The sequence below is a fragment of the Pleurodeles waltl genome, chromosome 3_1, assembly GCF_031143425.1.
Source record: "Pleurodeles waltl isolate 20211129_DDA chromosome 3_1, aPleWal1.hap1.20221129, whole genome shotgun sequence".
NCBI classification, from domain to species: domain Eukaryota; kingdom Metazoa; phylum Chordata; class Amphibia; order Caudata; family Salamandridae; genus Pleurodeles; species Pleurodeles waltl.
Genome location: NC_090440.1, coordinates 1,319,807,508 through 1,319,830,266, shown reverse-complemented (window position 1 = coordinate 1,319,830,266; position 22,759 = coordinate 1,319,807,508). Strand labels below are relative to the sequence as shown.

Genomic DNA, 22,759 nt, shown 5'->3' with positions numbered 1-22,759 from the left:
CAGACTATAACACGCACCCATTTCAGGTTCACTCTGGAGCAAACCCCTTTTTATTATAGGGTGCCAGAAAGTCGCTAAATGGATATAAGTGGAGCCTTTGAAGCTATCTGCACCAGTCTGTACAAGGCAGGCTCGGGACCGGCAGGGAGGGATCCGCTTTTCATCTTTTCCAGCACTGAGTAAATGAATACCACTGATGTGGAGTGTTAGATTAGGGTTAATGGATGACCCCCTCTGTCGCCAGAACATAACATTTGCAACGCCCGACTTTCCTTTTACAAATCATTACTTTCTCTTCAAGTGTGTTGGCTCAATTTGTTTAATTAAACTGAACCTAGGGGAACAATTTCCGTAATACTCTGATTTGCTGAACTTGAGTCATCCTGTAGCCAGCTGAGAATAATAAAAATAACGTCTGCCATAAGGATACTGAAAATAATCAACGTGTTCTGCATGAGGTTCTACCGAAAGGAGACAATATTATGTTGTTTTCTTATTCTTGCTGCGCACACCAAATTAAGAATCTCAAAAATGCCACGGTCATAATATAAAGTGAAATACATCAAATAGTTCAACAAAAACAGGAGGCACTTGGACAGCGCGTATCACGCGCTTAGTTTTCGGTTTCATACAGAACCTTTTATTTGACTCAAACAGCGTGGCAAAACAGCTAAACACCGTGACACTTCAGATGTTTCAACTTCAAGAATCTGGGTAACCCATGACCATCTTCTTTACAACACTTGCTGCCTTCAAGGAGCTCTCGACCACGCGCCTGGTCCAAGGGCACAGGTCAAGTTCCACACACACGTACACGCCTTCCTCATTTATTTATTCATTTATTTTTGTGAGCCTCTCAACAAAAAATGGGTCATCGTCTGTGATGTAAACAAACTTAAAACCAGCAATTGTGGGCTGGAGTAAAACATTAACCTGGGATTACCTAACGTTGGCAGAGGAAAAGATGCCGCGGGCGCCCGGGATCCTCGCCTAGCAGTGGAGGCAGCGGGAGGGTAGGCGGTGCACTGACAGCAGGCGGTGTCTTCGGAGCCCAGGGCGCAGCAGAGCAGGGCACTCATCATGGGAGCTGGGGAAGACAACTCGGTCGCTCTGAAATCCAAGAATGGTAGGTACGGGGCTTACATCTCACTCTCGTCATCTGGGAAGGATTTCCTAACTCTTCGCACTGCAAAGTCTTGTCCTGGGAGTTACTCTCCAAAGGTAGCTCTAAAGTAGCGATTTGCGCTAGTTCGCTTCAAGGGGACACTCAATAGGTGGTACATGGGCATTATTCCTTTCCAAAAGCCCATGGATTTTGATGCAAAGCCGTATCTAATTAAATGGGCTGAGGGGACTTTGTGTCAAAAATTAAGGAAGATGCACATTTTAGGAAGTTTCCATTTGTCAAAACTTTTCCAACTTTGCATGTGTACTGAATAGTGCAGCATACTTTCATAGTAGGAAAAGTGTTAAAACAATGTTTAAACATAATATTTCATACTGGAAGCGTAGCCTTCCAGTACAAAAGATATGCTTTGTATCATGCAACCTATAGTAAAATTGTGTGTGTGTTGGCACAAGGCAGCTAAAAATGTGCCAGCGCATAGAAAGAGAAAAACATAATCTTATTTTACTATTTGTGGCTTTGTTCTGCTGCCTCCCTTTCAAGCAAAGCAGCACAACTTTTTTTTGCTCCACAGTGTTGCATGAAAACTTGGTAAATCTGCTCCATGCAGTTTGGGCTGTGATCACAATTTCTATCTAACTTGAGATCTCTTTTTTCCTTCTGTTCAATTTTCATTTCCCCGATCCTGCTAGAAGCATGCCTCTGCTGGAATGAGAGGTATATATATATATATATATATATATATATATATATATATATAGTACTATGCACAGCACTAATGGCTAAAATTGCTCTTTCTTAAATAAATGCAAAATCAGATTACATGCTATGTAAATCATCAGCATGATACGTGCCTACCTTGAGGTGATTGGGATGTTTATTAATTTTGCCATGCCTTGCCTACTATTTTAGGGAGACACTGCACAGTTGTTTCTGTTTCATAAAGAATATGACTTGGCGCCAATATGGCAAACCAGGAGATTTCTAGGCACTCAGGAAGACCTTTGTAGTAATTCAGGAAGATCACTTTGAGTGTAGTAAGGCATCACAGTCTGCAACTACCATAAACTGGGATTCACAGTGACATTCCCAGGAGACGAACTAGAATACTGAACTGCTAATGAAACAATTTAAGTTGATTCCAGTTGCCTCTTGGAACCGGTTATTGGTATCTTCTAGAGTATTTTTATAGTCTTTTTGCTTACCCAGATAGAGTTATCTTCAACGTTGTCCACAACTCACAATTTGTCCACTGACTAAAAACCCATATCCTAAAATTGGATTTAGTAGGGACCATTTGAAACCGGCAAACTGGAGTATCATTTGAGACTCTGACACAACCAAAGCCACTACATGTGGTATTTATGAGTTAGATGTTAAAAGATTCTGTTTCTATCAATAGAAGCAAGACATTAAGGGAATTCAACAGTTTGTTAGTTTTGGGGGGCAGGCAGGATGTTCTGGATGGGTTGTGGGTTTGACTAAGTTTTGGCCCAGAATGGTATGTCACGAACCCGAGTCTGAAAGAATGGAAACTATGCTGCTTCCCGAGATCGCTTTGTGGGTGCTTTAGTGTAAGTTTGCCTCAGGAATTGCATGTTACGTTTCCATTCTAGACTATTCTGCACATCTGACAGCATAAAAAGATCAATAAAACAAGAAGCAGTTCTGCTGTGGAATTCTCATAAAGCTATCTGAATGGGAAAGGGATTAAGGACGTTTGGTAAATTTCTTCCATGTCGCACAGGGGAACATGGGCCAAAAGTTGACCAGGTTTCTGTTACCCGTTTTTCTGTTCAGCACCAGGAGCATGGACGTCAATTAGGGCTTGCCATGGGGTCGCAGCTTCGACCCCTGGCTTGCTCTTGAGAACTCTAGCACTGTCTTTGTGACCCCTGACCTTAGAGGTGGCAAATTCAGTGCCATAAACACAGTGGCAGCTCGTCCATATGGACATAAGTTGTGGCTCCAATCTCTTTGTTTTCTATCAAATTTGTATTACACTTATAGTGAATAATAACAGACGATTCACTATTAGTGTAATAAAAATGGAGTACAACTATTTGGAATATGCCCTTTCCATGCAGTTGAGGTAACTATAAAATGCTTTTAAATGTAAGTTGTGTGCTTGCAGGTGAGTGTGTTTATGTGAGAGAGAGCTTATGTGAGTGTATATGTGTGTGTGTGTGTGTGTGTGTGTGTAAGTATGTGTGTGAGTGAAAGTGGATGTCAAAGGGCATGTGATGTCACTTCCTCTAACCCTGACATTTCGGAGAAATGATGTCCATGACTAGGGGGCATATTTATCATAATGTTGCATTACAGTTGCGCCACGCAAGGGGCCACAAGGATGACTTAACACTAAAGTCACATTTATCAATCCATGCAAATCCATCTTGCGTTGCACTGCATGGCTTAATAAATCATGAATAACGCAAAGCAGCGCAAGTCGCTATCTTGTGCTACTTTGCCCCACGGAGGCATTCCATGGTTAGAGTGTGCATGTTCCCACGCATCCACCCATGGATTTTGAGGAATTCCCAGATTTACCATTTGTAGTAGAACTGGGTATAAAATGCTACGCCTCCTTAGGGGAGGCATAACGAGGAGAAATATATTTATTACCCTTTGTTTTTTACCCTTTCTATGTGTGCTGCATTATACAGCACACGTAGCAAGAGGAAAATGCCTCTCAGGATTGTTTTTGTACACAAAGGCGTACCTTCCTGCACAAAACAACTCTTTCTATAACACATGCACCCTTACACCATGATGCAAGGGTGCCTGCATTGGCACTAGGTGGCCAAAAGTGCGCCAGCCCAAGGAAAGGACAGGAACGCGCCATTTAATGTTAAATACAGCACATTCCTGCCCTTTCCCTTCATGCAGCACAGCAAGGTGGCTTGCTGCGTTGCACTGTGTGAAAGACTGATAAATATGTCCCAGATTGTTTTGAAAGACAGCATGTAATGTTTTCAGATTGTTTTCCATTCAGAGTGCCTGTTGCACACAAGCGCACCTACTGTGCCCGGGCTGGTCTGCCAAATATCATCAGTTGTGAAATGCCTTGTAGATCAGCTCCATGAGCAACCAATTGGCTGAGCTCCATGCTGGATGCAGAATGAATAATTTGCAAAGTGTACTGTCCAAGACAAAATTGATCAAGGCTGTACCTGGATAATGCAAGAGAATCCTTGTAGGTCAGTAATGTTGGGTTCGAAGTTTGCTTCGGAAAGCCAGGTTATTTAGTTATGGACTGACACCCGTTAAGAACTCGTTCTGCAGAAGTTGTGCCTTAACTGAGCAAGCATTCAAGGCAACATTCTACGGATTCACTCTACATAAGTGAGCAGTCTCCATTAGCATGATGTTTGTGGAAAGTCTGCGCGAGCACAGGGTATGTCTGGCTTCAAGACTCCATTTGGTGTCTTTTGCAATTACCATAGAAGGGTGAGTCTTTGCTGGAAGAATGAACAGCATTGCTATGAAGGATGTTCCACTCAGGTCAGCCTAATCAGTTTGCATACTTGAAATGAAAAAGAATACATATTGTTCGAAGATCTGCCTGATTTGCTCTGTCTTACCATCCATTGTTGGTGGAAGGCTGTTGAGTATTCAACTTGCATTCCGGGAAAATGCTTTTTAGAACTTAATTGTTGTAGCACATTTGCTTTTACTGCATGGTCACCCAAGGTTTTGAGCCTTTTTCTGGATCCTGTTTATTCCTGATTCAGGACTCTGTACACTTTACCACTGATTAATAGCAGTAAAGTGATTATGCGTCCTCTCTAGGACATGCTGTACATTGGAATTCACTATGTGACCTTTTTAACTTCTATCCAAGACCATTGAAAATGGCGGCTAAATTGACTCATGGCATGGGAAATAAAATAGCATATGAGAGCTACAGTATTTAATTGCACCACCCAAATATATTACAAAAATATATGTCTGCCAGGAGTACCACTGTGGTCTAGCTGGCTTGCAGTTTAAATGCACTGCGTTTGTAGATGGATGGAAAAGTGCCTTTGCTTTGTTGGAAAAACCTATTTTGATATAATTCCATGAGTCATCCATAAATCTGGGTTGCAAGCCGGCAGGGAGTTTGTTAATATATGAAAATAGTAACCATATCATTTGGGGTTATTATGCTTACACAGTAAAATAAACTCCAAAAGCAATTTCACTGTGCAGGCTTTGCTGACTTTTCCCTAAGTAAGATGAGATGGGATAAAAAGCTTACTTCCCTATTTCTGCTTAGGAAAAGGCTATACCATGCCTCGGCATTATTCCCAGCTAAGTTTGTAAAATCTGATTTACTGGTAAATCAGGTTTTTGATACCTTAATGAGATCAGTAACTTTATATAAATGTATTTTAGGCTGTCTGAGGTGGCTTATAACCAGTTCTGCCACTCAGCACACCTTCCACAGCAGGAATAAACATCCTTGGCTGGGTTAGTTAATGGCCCTGTTTCAGAGGACAATGGCCTGCCTTGGAGCCCAGGAGCAGCCAATGGGTGTTAAACGCTTAGCACTTAGAAGGGCGTAGCTCTCTAGGAGTGCACAGGAACAGGTGGAAGAACAAAGGATATTTTTAGAACTACCTCTTTTGACTTGCAGATGCCAGAGAGGGCCTCTCCTAATCATTTCTAGGATCCCCAGACTGACAAACTACAGTCACAGTAGGAGGGAAAACTAGTTTTGTCCCTTTCAGGTTGGAGAAGAGCTCATCTTTATAGGGTTGTGGCATAAGAGCTGAAGACAGGTCTGCCTGATGACAGTTGTGTTTCACCACCCTGAAACAGGGGAATATGGATAATTTGACAGCTCATTTCTGAAAGTTAGACTTGCAATTGATCACTGGATTATGGAAAGTCAGCCATGCAATCCCTATGATCATCTATTAAACTGTGGTGCATCAGTAAAATCGTGACATAGATATTCCTAATGCTGTTGGTACCAAGTTAACAATGCACTAGTCATGTGGATAACTTCTGGCAAAGCAAGGCGAGACGAATCCTCAGAATGAATCACTTCAGACTGATATTTTACCAGAAAGGGAAAGAAGCGTTATTTCACAAACTGTTCATCCAAATAATTACCTGTAGTTCAGGAATTTTCAATAGCTCCAATCTTCAAATTCCACTTAGCTCCAATTAACTCAGTGGCGATGAAAAATGCCATAATTTGTCAATTGGAGATACGGGTGTCAATGGGATGACTTCTGAAAGTGTAGCCCTTCTGAACCTCCTAATTTCCTGACTGGGAAAGAAGCCACTGGCCCTTAAAATGCCCTTCTTGTTACAGATGCAACTAAGAAGATTGTTCCCACATCGAGGTCTTCCTTCAGTCGATAAGGCTCCTCTGATTTAACCCAGTTGCACAGGATTTACTAAGGGTAAAGAAGCCAGAGTATAGACTGGGAAGTATGAAGGAGAAAAATGTTTGACTTCTGTGAGAGATAAAGGCTCAGATTTAAGAGGGCCTAATGCCATCTAACGACACATTAGCGTAATTTTTTTACACTAATGTGGCGTTAGATCGGCGAAAACACTGCGCCATATTTACAAAGTGGTGCAGTCCATGCATTGGGACACTTTGTAACCCCTTGCACCACACTATGCCTGCACCAGGCATGATGTATGCAAGGGGGGAATTCCCCTGTTAGAAGGGCCAAAAAATGGCTCAAAGAAATCTAAGAGATTTCTAAGCGTCATTTTTCTGGCATTTATAACACCTACTCAGAGCAGACATTAAAAGGGGGCACAACATTAGTTGCCATGGGCCCCTATGTACTGTTCAGGGTTTGGTGCTAACCTTGAACAGTACATCAATAGTGTCAAAAGTTTTGATGCTATTACCCCCTACCTGCACATTGGTGCACCGTATTTTAAATATGGCACACACATGGAGGCAGTAGTGGGGCGCTAAGGGGCGCAAGGAAAGTGGCGCTGCACTACCCCAATATTCTTTGTTTTCTTTCTCATTAGTGTTGAATACACTAAAGAGTGGGTTTGATTAAACAAACTGTGGTTGTGGTGTGGGGTTAACCTGAGCCACGCATCTTGCAGGTCATTTCATAATCCGCATTGAAATGCTTTCATTTGAGACTCTTCTGACTCAGAAACACCTGGCATTAATTGATGAAAATGTGCACTGTCAGAGGCAAGATATCTAGCCCCTTGCTTAATGTAAAGAAGTTTCATTGCCCTTTGTAATGCACATTAATATTCAAACATATTTTTCGATCCCTGCATGAACGCACTGCAGCTATGCAAATTAAAGATGATTCTCACAGAATTGACTCTTGCTAATACATTCCCACCTAGATTATCAATAATAATTATCACTTTCGATTAGCAGGTGAGAAAGAGCTAAGGTTTTGCAAAACTGACAGAGAAATAGGAAGAGGTATTGTACTGTGTGAATTATTGAAATATGCATTTGATTATATTTATTGGTGATTTAAAAAAAAAATACAACGCCTGTGTTTTATACATGTTGATATGGTTGACATGCTGACCCTTTCATAAAGCCAGTAGACCCAATTTCTGTATTTTAGTTTTGTGGCCTGTTGTCAAAGTCAGTACAACTAGTCAGCAATGCGTACCTCAGTTTTGGACACCAGACCCTGTGCCCAACCACCCAACACTAGGGTGAAGGTTCTCTGTGCAAGGACTGTGCCCGAACAGCTGCTGCACGTGTGCAGTGGAGGAGTTGGGCACCGGTGGGGGTTGGATGCTAGGACAGGCCAAAGGCCATGCACAGGGTGGGGTTGATGACGTCCGAGGGTTTTGACAAAGGGCCTGGCCACAGTATGTATGGGCCTTCAGGATTCCAATTTGACCCTTTTTCACTTCCAAAAGGGGTGCTAGCGACCTTTTTCTATTGATTTCATTAGGGCCCAGTGCACCCTCGTTAAACTATGGTTCGTCCTTCACAAAACGGTTACTCATAGTCCGCGAAAATACTGTACCAAGGCCAACTGAATTAATAAAATGAGTTAGAGCATTGTCAGTTTGCCAGGCTTCTCATATCCAATTTCTTGAGTGGATGTGTAAGTACTACACAAAGAGGGCTGATCAAGATCTACCAAGATTTAGAACTCCACAATTAATATCTTAATAATAGTACCATTGATTTAAACAGTACGCCTCCTGAAAGTAATGACCTGCCTATTGACCCTAATGTATAGCACAGAAATAAATATAAAACCTTGCAAATTAATTTAGATGATCTTTATCATTATGCATAATAAAGAACGGCGTGCTGAATGCTGGCTTCAGCAGGAAGCATCATACAAAACAAAAGATTCCAGCAGCTGTAGACAACTGTGTGACACCACAAAGATGTAAAACCAAATTGAATATAGTCCAATGTGGCAGTATAAGACCTGCAGCCCCCTTCAAGCAATTTTACCTTCGGGGCTTCTCAGTACCAAGAATACTGGATAAAGTGGGAAAGGGTGACAAGAATCACTGAGAATTTGTTCTTTGTTCATGACTGCTGAATGGCACCTCTCCTCTTATTTGGCATGTCCATGAACACAGCTCATGAAGTGCAGGAAGTGTGCAGAGAGGGGCATACATAACATGGGTATCACCCTAGAGTCTTAAGGGACATAGAAAACCCGAGCCTTGTTTTCCTGCCTGTGATGTCAGTCGCAGTCTCCGAAAATATTTTTGTTTTTGATTTTTCTCAGTGTACAGATCAATATACAAAGCAGTTTAGGTTGATAGTGCTATGAAGTTGCAGAGGTAATCATTTACTACCAGTGACACTGATCCCATCTAAAAACAAGACGCTAGCCAGTGGCTGAAATGGCGACTGAGGATGGAAACATCACCTCGATCCATGGAAAAACAAGCATTTGCAATGCAATGTGTCTCACGTGTGCTCAAGTAAGATCTGTTAGCAATGTAAATTCCTAGCTGTACTTATCTTGGCACATAAATTGAAAATAAAAAATAAAACAGCTGACATAAGCAAGCCGATTCAAGGCACCCCGGCTGCAATGAGTGTGAGCCCCAAAGAGAGACACAAAAGGAAAAAGAAGTTCGCTCGCAATCAAATGTATCTGCAAAAGTGCAATTATCCATGTAAGACAGTAACAAAACTGCCCCAAGGAGGGACAAACATGGAACCTTTACCAATGATAACAAAGGATTTCTGAAAGACAAGCCCATAAACGAGTGATAGTGATGGGCGAGCGGTGGAATGGTTAAAAGCCCACAGATAGATTACAACAGGCCAGAGCGCTTGCGCGCTCGCCTAGTAAGACCCTGGTATTTAGTTCCTGTGAGATAAAATGAGCATCTGCACACACACATTCTTCCCTTACATACATGAGAGGAAGAGTTCCTTCATACCACAAAAGGGTTAACCATTAGACAAAATCTAAATAGATCTTGCTGCATATATATTTATAATGTAATATATTTTAAATAAAACTCTCAGCAATGGCAACAGAATGTTACCAGGGTACTATTACTGCTCTGAGAAAAACTTGATATTTTGTTTTGTGTTTATGAGGGAACACCCCTTTAGATTAGCTCCTGTACTATAAGTTTGCTTGGATGATCATTTTTAGAATAAGAACTACACAACCATCTGAAACCACTTCTGTGATACCAAAGTGCCCCAGAAGCGCAAAAAGAGGTCCACACACCCATTGTGCCCTTGAGGCATTTTACGTAATGTGGCTTCTTGACTTAGTTTTCATCAGCAGACCTAGGGCCAGAGGAAGAGAGAGAAAGGCGGGAAATAAAGGAAGAAGGAGGCAGAGAAAGAGACGAAAACAACAACAAAGAAAGCAGAACCCGTAAGAATGAGAATAGGCAGAAAGTGTAGGATATTGTTGACGTGAAATAAAAAATATTCAAATTAGTTGCACATTTTTTATATAGTTTGGATCTGTGCCTGAGCAAACCATGATTACAATTGCACAGTGCCAGCAGAAGGCATGTAATATGTGTTCATTTTCTTCATGGCATACTTATATTTGAAAATAAGAAATTCTTTAAACCTGTCAAACTAACGCCTGAGAGTATATTAGATATCACGCCTGCTGGCTATGCTCTCAAATTCCTGTACACAGTGAATGATCAGTGTATAGTCAACCATTAAAACTGGTCCAATAATTACACAATCAAATGCTCCAGTTTAACCATTGGGCCATGGAACAGATTGTTGCAATACTTAGGCCCGTATTTATACTCCGTTTGCGCCGAATTTGCGTCGTTTTTTTCGACGCAAATTCGGCGCAAAACTAACGCCATATTTATACTTTGGCGTTAGACGCGTCTAGCGCCAAAGTATGAAGAAAGAGCGTCATTTTTTTGCGTGAACGCCTTCCTTGCGTTAATGAGATGCAAGGAAGGCGTTCCCGTCTAAAAAAATGACGGCGACGCAAATGTGTCGTATTTATACTCCCGGGCAAAAATCACGCCCGGGAGGTGGCGGGTCAAAAAAACCCGCATTTGCGCCTGAATTTAACGCCTGGGTCAGGGTAGGCGTTAAGGGATCTGTGGGCTCAGAATGAGCCCACAGGTGCCCTCCCCTGCCCCCAGGGACATCCCCTGCCACCCCTGCCCACCCCAGGAGGACACCCAAGGATGGAGGGACCCATCCCAGTGAAGTACAGGTAAGTTCAGGTAAGTATATTTTTTTTTATTTTTTTATTTTTTTTTGTGGCATAGGGGGGCCTTATTTGTGCCCCCCTACATGCCACTATGCCCAATGACCATGCCCAGGGGACACAAGTCCCCTGGGCATGGCCATTGGGCAAGGGGGCATGACTCCTGTCTTTACTAAGACAGGAGTCATGAAATGGCGTCTGGGCGTCGAAAAAATGGCGCAAATCGGGTTAAGACGATTTTTTAGCGTCAACCTGACTTGCGCCATTTTAAGACGCCCTAACGTCATTTTTTCCCAACGCCGGCGCTGCCTGGTCTACGTGGTTTTTTTCCACGCACACCAGGCAGCGCCGGTCTGATTGTGCCGTCTAACGCCATTCCATAAATACGGCGCCCGCATGGCGCTTCAGAATGGCGTTAGACAGCGCAAAATTTTTTGACGCTAAACTGCGTTAGCGCAGTTTAGCGTCAAAAAGTATAAATATGGGCCTTAATGACCAAACCGAAGCACGTTAACACATAACCACAACATAGTTGTGTGTGTGTGCGCTAGCACTGTCACAATAATGCACATTTACACCTATCCCACAACATAGTTTTGTGTATGTGTATGTGTGTGTCATCACTGTCACATGAATGCACGTTAACACCTAACTCACGACATAGTTTTGTGTATGTGTGTGTGCCATCACTGTCACATGAATGCACAGCAGACAATGGCCCTTTTTAAGAGTTGCTAAAGGCAGTGTTCATAGGGTGCATACCTCTCCATTGGGTTCTCTGTGGTCTTTTGTTCCCACACCCAAAATTACCAAAAACGGGAATACCAAGTGGATTTCTGCACACGGTAAAACTACAAACTCGTATGCCAATGTGTTCAGCCTGCTCAAAGCAGGTGAGAAATCTCCGCAATAAAGTCCCTATAAGGAATCCAGATGTTAGGATGGACCCATTTTACCCTAGCCCACGTTAGTCCTTATTTCGGGACTTTAACAAACAATATCCGTTCTGGACTGAAGATACCAGCTGGAATCATAACCTCCCACCCTCAGCTGTTCCGTTGGGCCCCTTCCTCCATTCTTCCTACCCATCAACTAGTGACACCAAGAGTCAAGAGAAATTACGGGAGTAGAACGGCTGCACTTTGTTAACATCATAAGCTGGTACATTGGTTATCATGATATCCACGGTCATTAACATATCCAGCATATTTGGCATTCATGTGAAAGCATTAGTTCATAGCTGCTCATGCTTTTACTTTCAACTTTATTGCATATTAACTCGAAACCTAACTAATCATGCCATGTATCATCCTCACAGTCATCATGTCTCTCTTTAGAACGGTTATCATAAATCACTTTCTGATTGCTGTGACAGTTCTCATTCTACCGATACTTGGTACAGCGAGGCGGCTTCAAGGCTTTCCTTGCTATAGACTGTGTGTCGTTCATGGCCCTGAGGCCATGCATGGGCCACCAGTGCAGTGACCGCCCATCGCTGACCATTTCTTATTCTTTGTTTGCCCTCAACTGTCCCTGCTGTGATGCATCCCAAAGAGCCTGTCCAGGCAATTGTGCATCCCAGCTGTGAGGCATCCCAAGGACTTTATTTGGACCATTGCTCTTTCACACCTTTGTGTGAGGATATTTATTGGTAAAACCCTGTAACTCCTACCACTCTGATGCTGGTTTACTGATCCCTGACAGCTCCCCCTAGAACTAGGAAAAACTCCGTAACTCGAGTACCCCGACAATATTCAGCATGAACATGTCTGTTTCTACATTATAAAGGTGAACCCTGTCCTCTGCGTAAAATCCTGGTGTCTTCAGGTTAATGAGACCATGCCTCACAAACTCCCAGACCGTGCCTTTACAAAGCCTGCTCATTGCTATGTTTAACTTCCTTCTGGATCTGTCTACCGCCCCTTGGTTTTCCACCACTCAACGCTTGTATCTTGCAATAATTTCTGACCAAACTATGTCAGCTGGGCACATGAGCCTTGATAGGAGGACTAAATCTGCGTGGATGGCCTACAACAGTGTGACCCATCACAGTCAGATTGTTGCTCCCCAAATGGATGACCACTGCATCTGGGTTCTTATGCCGCAGTTGCCCTTCTCATATCACCAGAAGGAGCTCTTTCCACCTCATGCCTGGTCTTCCCAGCCATATCACCCTGTAGTTGCACAGCCCATAGCTGCCACAAAATTTCTTGGTGCAGGCCCACAGCTGCACCCTTGTGATCGAATGTCATATTATCCACACCATCCGTTTCACTGTTCCGTTCCCTGTGGCGAGAGAGTATGCCCATGTCAGCATGATGCCAGCGTTATGTAAGACTTAAATGCTGAGGACCGCCCTATGTCTCGAATCCTCTCTTCTGCCATGCCATGTGCTGCAGCGGTCGTGGCATCCCCAATGCGGAAGGAGTGAGACCCAAAGCATAATGGGTGCTAGGCCTGCCCTCGCTAAGTCACTGCTGTGAATTCAAATCTGCTGGAGAAGCTACCGTCCTCGTGTATAAACAGCCCCTTTGATGGTTCTAAAAGTTTGCTCACCCTAAGTGCTCCGAAGAACACCACTGTGAAAGCGGCCTAGAACAGGAGAGTCTCCATGGTGGATCTGCAGATCCCCAGCATGACCCTTAGGATCGCCTTCAGCCTCTCAAAATCAATTGGTAGTCTAATGTCATGACTCCTGACATTGTGCTACATTTTTAGTCAATGCCTTCTCATGCCAACTTGAGGCCACCTGGCAGTGCCCTATGCAGAGCCTAAGACAGCACCAAATCCTTTGCTGCCTGTCGCATCCGTGTGTAGGCTCAGCTGCTCCACCATCACCTAGGATCCTGCTAGCACGCCTGGTGATTCACATGAAGTATCCTAGCTATGATGTGACCAATGTTTCTCAATAATTAATACACAATATTCAATAACCATTAGACTAGTCATCAATCAACAATTAATAATCATCACACCATGACCTTTCAGTCATGAATAACCACAACTAAGTATACGTTTTAGTAATTTTATTCCCCATCAGTTACAATTCTATGTCACAAGATTAGTTCAAGCTTTTATTCAACTTCAACAATTCCGTCTTAATTCATTAGAAAGTGCCAAAAACATAACCTAATCAGAACTTGCATCAGAGTACATTCCAAAGCATGTGCATAGATCAACAAATGAATCAAAGGCAAATATGTCAACATAAGTAGCAGAGTTCAGCAAATCAGTCCGTCAATCTGTCTCTATGGTTTGTCAATGTCATAGGGTAAAACCTCATCTAACTCAGATTAGCATCAGCATGTGGGTCTCATGCAAAAACAGTTTAGAACATGAATTTGGAAAACATGTAGCTAAGAGAAAAAATATTAGACAGCGCAGTTGGTACCTAGAAAGAAAAGGCACAAAAAGTAATTCAGTCACATTGTCATGTCTACCTATCCTCCGTATGGATCAGCAACAAAGTCAGTCTTTGTCTTCAGGTCATCAATCGATCAGCATCACATCAGGCTCTCCCCATAGAGAGTATGAGCCCAAAGACAGAATCTTGTCTCTTCTCCCTAATATCGCCTCACATCTGCTCACTAACATCTGAACTCTCTTCCCTCTGTCACGTTGTTATATCAATGTCACCCAGACTATCCCCCAATTCCTAATTGGTCAATTAATCACACGATTTTTCTCCAACCAATAAATTTCGTAATACAGATCGCTGAATTCTAATATTACACAATTCTCAGATTGTTGGTTGGTTCACTGTACAATGTTCTCATGTTGTCAAGTATCTAAAATGTTGAATCTTCTTCTTCAGTCAGTGTCTATATTGTTCGAGTCCTGGGAAAATACACTCAGAGTGCTTTACACAGTTTTTGCTACATTTCCAATTCCATCATCTCCTGTCAGTTGGTTCATGCAAAGGTTTTCAGCTAAGCAAATTTTATTAAACAATGAGCGGTTCATGGTCATTCAGCTCCTCAGCATCTTCAGTTAATGATAGAAGTACAGCTTCTGTATAAGGCCTGGTAAAACTAGGCCACGGCTTTCGCTAAGTTAAGCTCTACAATACAATGCAAAACATGAGTTATATCTCTCAATATGACATACTATTACATTATTTTTATACGTTTTTCTATATTTCATATAGGCTAGTCATTTTATTAGTACATTCGTAAATCTTGGTGATCGCTCTCCGAGGTCACAATTTCAAACGTGCACATTATTTTCTACGTTGGTCATTTTCTACATTTTTCATTATTCAGGATACATAAACATTCATTAATTAAGTCATTTTGAGTTAACAATCCAATTGAAGTTCTTTAACCCCTTCGCTGCCAGGCCTTTTCCCCTCAGGTGCCAGGCCTTTTTTTGGCTATTTGGGGCACGGCGCGCTTAGGCCCTCATAACTTTTTGTCCACATAAGCTACCCATGCCAAATTTGCGTCCTTTTTGTCCAACATCCTAGGGATTCTAGAGGTACCCAGACTTAGTGGGTTCCCCTGACGGAGACCAAGAAATTAGCCAAAATACAGTGAAAAGTTCGTTTTTTTAAAAACAATTGGAAAAAGGGCTGCAGAAGAAGGCTTGTGTTATTTTTCCTGAAATTGGGATCAACAAAGGGTTTGCTAAAATCACCAGCTTCCCAGCTTTCAGGAACATGCAGACTTGAATCAGAAAACCCAATTTTTCAACACAATTTGGGCATTTTACTGGGACATACCTAATTTTTACATTTGTTTTGTGATTTCAGATTCCTTCCAGTCAGTGACAGAAATGGGTATGAAACCAATGCTGGATCCCAGAAACCTAAACATTTCTATAAAGTAGACACAATTCTGAATTCAGCAATGGGTATTTTGTGTAGATCCTACAAGGGTTTCCTACAGAAAATAACAACTGAAATACAAAAATATTGAAATTGAGGTGAAAAAAACAGCCATTTTTCTCCATGTTTTACTCTGTAATTTGTTTCCTGAAATGTCAGATTTTTTAAAGCAATATACCGTCCTGTCTGCTGGACTCTTCTGGTTGCGGGGATATATAGGGCTTGTAGGTTCATCAAGAACCCTAGGTACCCAGAGCCAATTAATGAGCTGCACCTTGCAGTGGGTTTTCATTCTATACCGGGTATTCAGCGATTCATTTGCTGAAATATAAAGAGTCAAAACTAGGAATCAAGAAAACCTTTGTATTTCCAAAATGAGCACAAGATAAGGTGTTGAGGAGCAGTGGTTATTTGCACATCTCTGAATTCTGGGGTGCCCATACTAACATATGAATTACAGGGAATTTCTCAAATAAACGTCTTTTTTACACACTGTCTTATATTTGGAAGGAAAAAATGTAGAGAAAGACAAGGGACAATAACACTTGTTTTGGTATTCTATGTTCCCCCAAGTCTCCCGATAAAAATGGTACCTCACTTGTGTGGGTAGACCTAGTGCCCGTGACAGGAAATGCTCCAAAACACAAAGTGGACACATCAACTTTTCTCAAAGAAAACAGAGGTGTTTTTTGCAAAGTGCCTACCTGTGGGTTTTGGCCTCTAGCTCAGCCACCACCTAGGGAAACCTACCAAACCTGTGCATTTTTGAAAACTAGAGACCTAGGGAAATCCAAGATGGGGTGACTTGTGGGGCTCTCACCAGGTTCTGTTACCCAGAATCCTTTGCAAACCTCAAAATGTGGCTAAAAAACACTTTTTCCTCACAGTTCGGTGACAGAAAGTTCTGGAATCTGAGAGGAGCCACAGATTTCCTTCCACCCAGCGTTCCCCCAAGTCTCCCGATAAAAATGGTACCTCACTTGTGTGGGTAGACCTAGTGCCCGTGACAGGAAATGCTCCAAAACACAAAGTGGACACATCACATTTTCTCAAAGAAAACAGATGTGTTTTTTGCAAAGTGCCTACCTGTGGATTTTGCCCTCTAGCTCAGCCGCCACCTAGGAAAACCTACCAAACCTGTGCATTTTTTAAAACTAGAGACCTAGGGGAATCCAAGACGTGGTGACTTGTTGGGCTCTCACCAGGTTCTGTTACCCAGAATCCTTTGCAAACCTCAAAATGTGGCTAAAAAACACTTTTTCCTCACAGTTCGGTGACAGAAAGTTCTGGAATCTGAGAGGAGCCACAGATTTCCTTCCACCCAGCGTTCCCCCAAGTCTCCCGATAAAAATGGTACCTCACTTGTGTGGGTAGACCTAGTGCCCGTGACAGGAAATGCCCCAAAACACAAAGTGGACACATCACATTTTCTCAAAGAAAACAGATGTGTTTTTTGCAAAGTGCCTACCTGTGGATTTTGCCCTCTAGCTCAGCCGCCACCTAGGGAAACCTACCAAACCTGTGCATTTTTTAAAACTAGAGACCTAGGGGAATCCAAGACGTGGTGACTTGTTGGGCTCTCACCAGGTTCTGTTACCCAGAATCCTTTGCAAACCTCAAAATGTGGCTAAAAAAACACTTTTTCCTCACATTTCGGTGACAGAAAGTTCTGGAATCTGAGAGGAGCCACAAATTTCTTTCCACCCAGCGTTCCTCCAAGTCTCCCGATAAAAATGGTACCTCACTTGTGCGGTTAGGTCTAGTGCCCGCGACAAGAAATGCCCCAAAACACAACGTGGACACATCACATTTTCTCAAAGAAAACAGAGGTGTTTTTTGCAAAGTGCCTACCTGTGGGTTTTGGCCTCTAGCTCAGCCACCACCTAGGGAAACCTACCAAACCTGTGCATTTTTAAAAACTAGAGACCTAGGGAAATCCAAGATGGGGTGACTTGTTGGGCTCTCACCAGGTTATGTTACCCAGAATCCTTTGCAAACCTCAAAATGTGGCTAAAAAAACACTTTTTCCTCACATTTCGGTGACAGAAAGTTCTGGAATCTGAGAGGAGCCACAATTTTTTTTCCACCCAGCGTTCCCCCAAGTCTCCCGATAAAAATGGTACCTCACTTGTGTGGGTAGGTCTAGTGCCCTGACAAGAAATGCCCCAAAACACAACGTGGACACATCACATTTTCTCAAAGAAAACAGAGGTGTTTTTTGAAAAGTGCCTACCTGTGGATTTTGGCCTCTAGCTCAGCCGCCACCTAGGAAAACCTACCAAACCTGTGCATTTTTTAAAACTAGAGACCTAGGGGAATATAAGACGGGGTGACTTGTGGGGCTCTCAACAGGTTATGTTACCCAGAATCCTTTACAAACCTCAAAATGTGGCTAAAAAAAACACGTTTTCCTCACATTTTTGTGACAGAAAGTTCTGGAATCTGGGAGGAGCCACAAATTTCCTTCCACCCAGCGTTCCCCCAAGTCTCCCGATAAAAATGGTAGCTCACTTGTGTGGGTAGGCCTAGTGCCCGCAACAGGAAATTCCCTAAAAAACAAAGTGGACACATCACATTTTCTCAAAGAAAACAGAGGTGTTTTTTACAAAGTGCCTACCTGTGGATTTTGGCCTCTAGCTCAGCCGCCACCTGGGGAAACCTACCAAACCTGTGCATTTTTTAAAACTAGAGACCTAGGGGAATCTAAGACGGGGTGACTTGTGGGGCTCTCACCAGGTTATGTTACCCAGAATCCTTTGCAAACCTCAAAATGTGGCTAAAAAAACACGTTTTCCTCACATTTTTGTGACAGAAAGTTCTGGAATCTCCGAGGAGCCACAAATTTCCTTCCACCCAGCGTGTCCCCAAGTCTCCCGATAAAAATGGTAGCTCACTTGTGTGGGTAGGCCTAGTGCCCGCCCAGGAAATGCCCTAAAAAACAAAGTGGACACATCACATTTTCTCAAAGAAAACAGAGGTGTTTTTTACAAAGTGCCTACCTGTGGATTTTGGCCTCTAGCTCGGCCGCCACTTAGGGAAACCTACCAAACCTGTGCATTTTTTAAACCTAGAGACCTAGGGGAATCTAAGACGGGGTGACTTGTGGGGCTCTCACCATGTTCTGCTACCCAGAATCCTTTGCAAACCTCAAAATGTGGCTAAAAAAACACTTTTTCCTCACATTTTGGTGACAGAAAGTTCTGAGATCTGAGAGGAGCCACAAATTTCCTTCCATCCTGCGTTCCCCCATATCTCCTGATATAAATGGGACCTTACTTGTGTGGGTAGGCCTAGTGCCCGTGACAGGAAATGCTCCAAAACACAAAAGGGACACATCACATTTTCTCAAGGAAAACAGAGGTGTTGTTTGCAAAGTGCCCACCTGTGGATTTTGGCCTCTAGCTCAGCCGTCACCTAGGGAAACCTACCAAACCTGTGCATTTTTTAAAACTAGAGACCTAGGGGAATCCAAGACCCCCAACCTCTTATTTTGAAAAAAAAATCTTCCCTAGTCTCTGGTGGGCTTTCTGCCCCCCAAGGGGGGCAGTTATGGCCAACAGTAACGTGCCCCCATGGGGAGCGACCCTTGCCCAAGGGGCTGCCCACAAAAACAAAACACACACATACACACACCAATCCATGGTGTCTAGAGGTTTCTTCCCTCTTTGAGGGCAGATTGGCCTAACAAAAATAGGCCGATCTGCCCCCAGGGGGGGCAGAAATGGCCTTATAATAATTCCCCCACCCCCCAGGAGCAACCCTTACCCAAGGGGTCGCTCCCCAAACATAAAAAAATTAAAATAATCAAAAAAATTATCCCTGGTGTCTAGTGATTTTCTCTGGGGGCCCATAGCCGGACGAGGTGGTCTCTGACAAGGACGAGACCACCTCGTCCGGGGCACCCAAGGGGTTAAGAAGCCCTGCCACTGTTGTCAATCTCTCTTGACCCCTGTGGTGTTTTGATGTGATGTGTTTTGTCAGAAATGCCAGGTGCCTTCCGAAAGTGCGCTCTGCAGAGATCACCCTGACAGCAAAGTTAAGCTTCTCTAGTAGCTGCTGCAGCTTATTGAGCGTTGCATTTTTCTTGTCCAGAAGGTACTCAAATTCCTTCTTTAGGCTCTCTACCTTTTGTACCAGGAGTCTGCTTACCCCAACCTTTGAATCCAGTTCTGTACCCAGGAAGGTAAGGCACGTGGTAGGGCCTTCTGTGTTCTCCTGTGCTAGTGGGACCCAAAGCTGGTCCAACAGCGCTTTGAATTGTTCAATCATTGTCTTGCATTGATCAGAGTTTGGTGTGCCTATGAAAAGGAAGTCGTCTAGATAGTGCAACTTCCCTCCCCCTGGACATCTCTCCTCCAAATCCCATTCCAGAAATGTGTTAACGGCCTCAAAGTAAGCACACAATATTGAGCACCCCATGGGCGGGCATTTATCAGAAAAAAAAGCTGAAAACCTAGGAGATGATAACTAACTGGATGCACTGGGAAGAGGTGAATGACTGACCCTATGTCTGCCTACACCATCAAGGCTTCTCGGCCCTTTGCCTTTAGCATTTCAACAGTTTCATCTAGCTTGGCATATGAAACTGAGCACTTTTCCTGATCTAGCCCATTGTTCACTGAATATCCCTCTGGGTATGAGAGGTGATGAATGAGCCGGAATTGGCCTGGTTCTTTTTTGGCGACCATCCCCAATGAGGACACTTTAAAGTCTTTTAGTGGAGGATTCTCGAATGGTCTTGCCACGCAGCCCAATACCTGATTCTTGGCCACCTTCCTTCTTGGTACTTCAGGATTATCTACCACAGATTTAAGGTTGTTACTTAGTCTTCCTTCCGCTGGCCCCTCGAACTGTATGCGGAAACCATTCTTAAAACCGTCAGCTAACAGTTGTGCATCTGCCTTCTTATTGTAATGGTTCAATAATTGCATGAAGTATCAATATTTTATTGGTGCGGGCACCAGTTCCCTTACCCCCGCGTTCCTCTGTTGTTACTTTTTGAAGGGACCTTTTTCTCTTTCCTTCCTTACTTTCTTCTGCAATCGGTGGTCGGGTGGTTCCCCCTGCAGTGGCTGCACCTGTGTTTAAATGTGTTCAAATGTGCAGACTGCCCCTCATTTGCAATCACCTTTTTCAAACTTTCAGCACTCAGCAGGCTGTGCCTGACCTGTTTGCTACTCGAGTACTGTTTCCCCTTGCTACCTTGCTTATATCAATCTGTCTTCCGCTTGTCCTGTATTATCGAAAGGACTGCTTGTGTGACTCCACCCCTTCTTGCACAGCAATCATGTGCTCTGTAAAGCCTGCTAGATCCTGGTGATCCCAATCAATGATAGGCAACGTCTGCATTTTAGCCCTGAAACCTTCATCATACTTTAAACAAGCCTCCCCCTGGAATTTTTACTCATACATTAACAATGCCGCTGCTACCTAAGGAAACTTTTCAACAAATATGCAAGCCAGGGTGCGAAAGCATGCAACCAGTTTTCAATGGATCTCTGTAACCTGGGCTTGCACCAATCATGCCTATCTTCCTCTTTCTTGTCCTGAAGCACCAGGTCTAGTCCTGTCTGCCTGGCCTCAAGCAGTAAAAATATATTAATAAACTCCTTGTGCCAAATTCGCTCTTTGATGGCCAAGGGCACCATGCTAGACAGCCCAGTCTCATGTTATAGTTATAGGAGGGTCGCCAGGGGAAGGCCTAATATATTCGCTTGCCCGCTTGCCATTTAGACCCTCCTGGTGCAGGTCTCAATGGGTCTGGTGGGTCTACATCCTTAACTTTGCCTGTCCTTGGCCTTTTCGTGCCCTGCTGCACTTCTCCTTGCGCCTTGGTCCCCTGGGCAACCCGCTGGTCTGTGTGGCTGGTGGACTGACTTTAACATGACTGTCCTGGTGTTTGCACCTCAGTGCGTTTGCTAATGGTTGTAGGGACTGCGCCACGCTGACATAGGTCCTGTGCTGGCCCAGGCCAGTAATAATGGCCAGGCCAGTTGAAAGGTGGCAGAGGTGGTGCCCCCAGGCCTGCCACCTCTTGCCATGGCCACCATGTCAGGGGAAGTATCAGTGGGTGTAAGTATTGCACCTACCCCAGGGGTTGATCTGGCGATGTGCTTGCTGTGTTAACTACATCAACCTGAGTCCCATAGTTGCAATCTGCACTGTGCCTGGCTGTTCCGGTGACCCACATTGGGGTCACCTTTGCATTCCCCTGCTGCGCATTGCCTTTGCATTCCCCTGCTGTGCCTGTGCCCTATGCCCTGCACTTGCCCAATGTGCCTCATGCCCCTCGTTAGCAATGTGTGTAATACCATCCAGTGGAGGGGACTTGGTTGCCCCAATGTGTTCCCCGCTCTGTCACGGGCACCACTGTGTAGGCTGCATGTACCTGTTGATCACTTGCTGAGACTGACTCTCTCACTGTCTTGTCCCTCTTCGCTATCTGTTGCAGAGCACGGTCACCATCGCCTGTATGGTGCTGCTGAATTGGCTGCATGCCCCTTCGGTGGTGTGCACTCTGAGTCTCTGCTACAGCTCGTGCTCCCACTATGTCCCTTCCATTATTCGCTTCACCTTTGCTTTGTTCTCCGTCACTGCTCCCAGGACTCCAGCTGCTGGTAGACACTGTTCTGCACTGCTCTGCTGCTTGTGACTTTTGATGCCCTAGGTGCACTCCTCTGAGCTGCTACAGCTTCCTTTTCTCCTGCCTCAAGGTCCCTTCTTCCTATTTTGTCCTGAACTGTCCTTTGGGGCCAGGACCAGCTCCATCAACCACTCGCGCCCTGCCTCATCCTCGCTAGCAGTAGCTTCATCTCTGCGACACCCTTGTTCCTGCTTGCTCCTGGGGGTGTCAATGCCTTCCCCTGCCGCCCGGGCAGAACCTCGTCGGCATTCTATGCAGGTGGGACCCTTTTCCTTATTGGTCCCATCTTTTTCTCCCAACATCCGCTTCTTTTTGGACTCTGTCCCCTCTTCACGGCTCCTTGCTGGTGGGTGGTGCTTCTGTTACGTGCAGGCCTTCCAACACAGCTGAGACTGTAGGACTTGCCCCGTCAAAACGTATTTGGACTCACTTACTCTGCCACTACTGATCCTGTTGGTTTTATACCGCCAAACCTGTTGTGGGTGTTGCAAGATGATGGTACAACAATTTGACATCAGTGTGTGGGG

General features: G+C 44.0%; 1 protein-coding gene across 1 annotated transcript in view; it reads left to right on the top strand.

Moving 5' to 3' along the window:
- Positions 1 to 870: 870 nt before the first annotated feature.
- SLC15A2 (solute carrier family 15 member 2) overlaps positions 871 to 22,759 on the top strand; it is a 429,960-nt gene continuing 408,071 nt past the window's right edge. Inside the window, exon 1 of the mRNA XM_069224674.1 lies at positions 871 to 1,126. Coding sequence (XP_069080775.1) covers positions 1,081 to 1,126 — 46 coding nt within the window. The 5' untranslated portion in view covers positions 871 to 1,080. The remainder of the gene's footprint in view (positions 1,127 to 22,759) is intronic.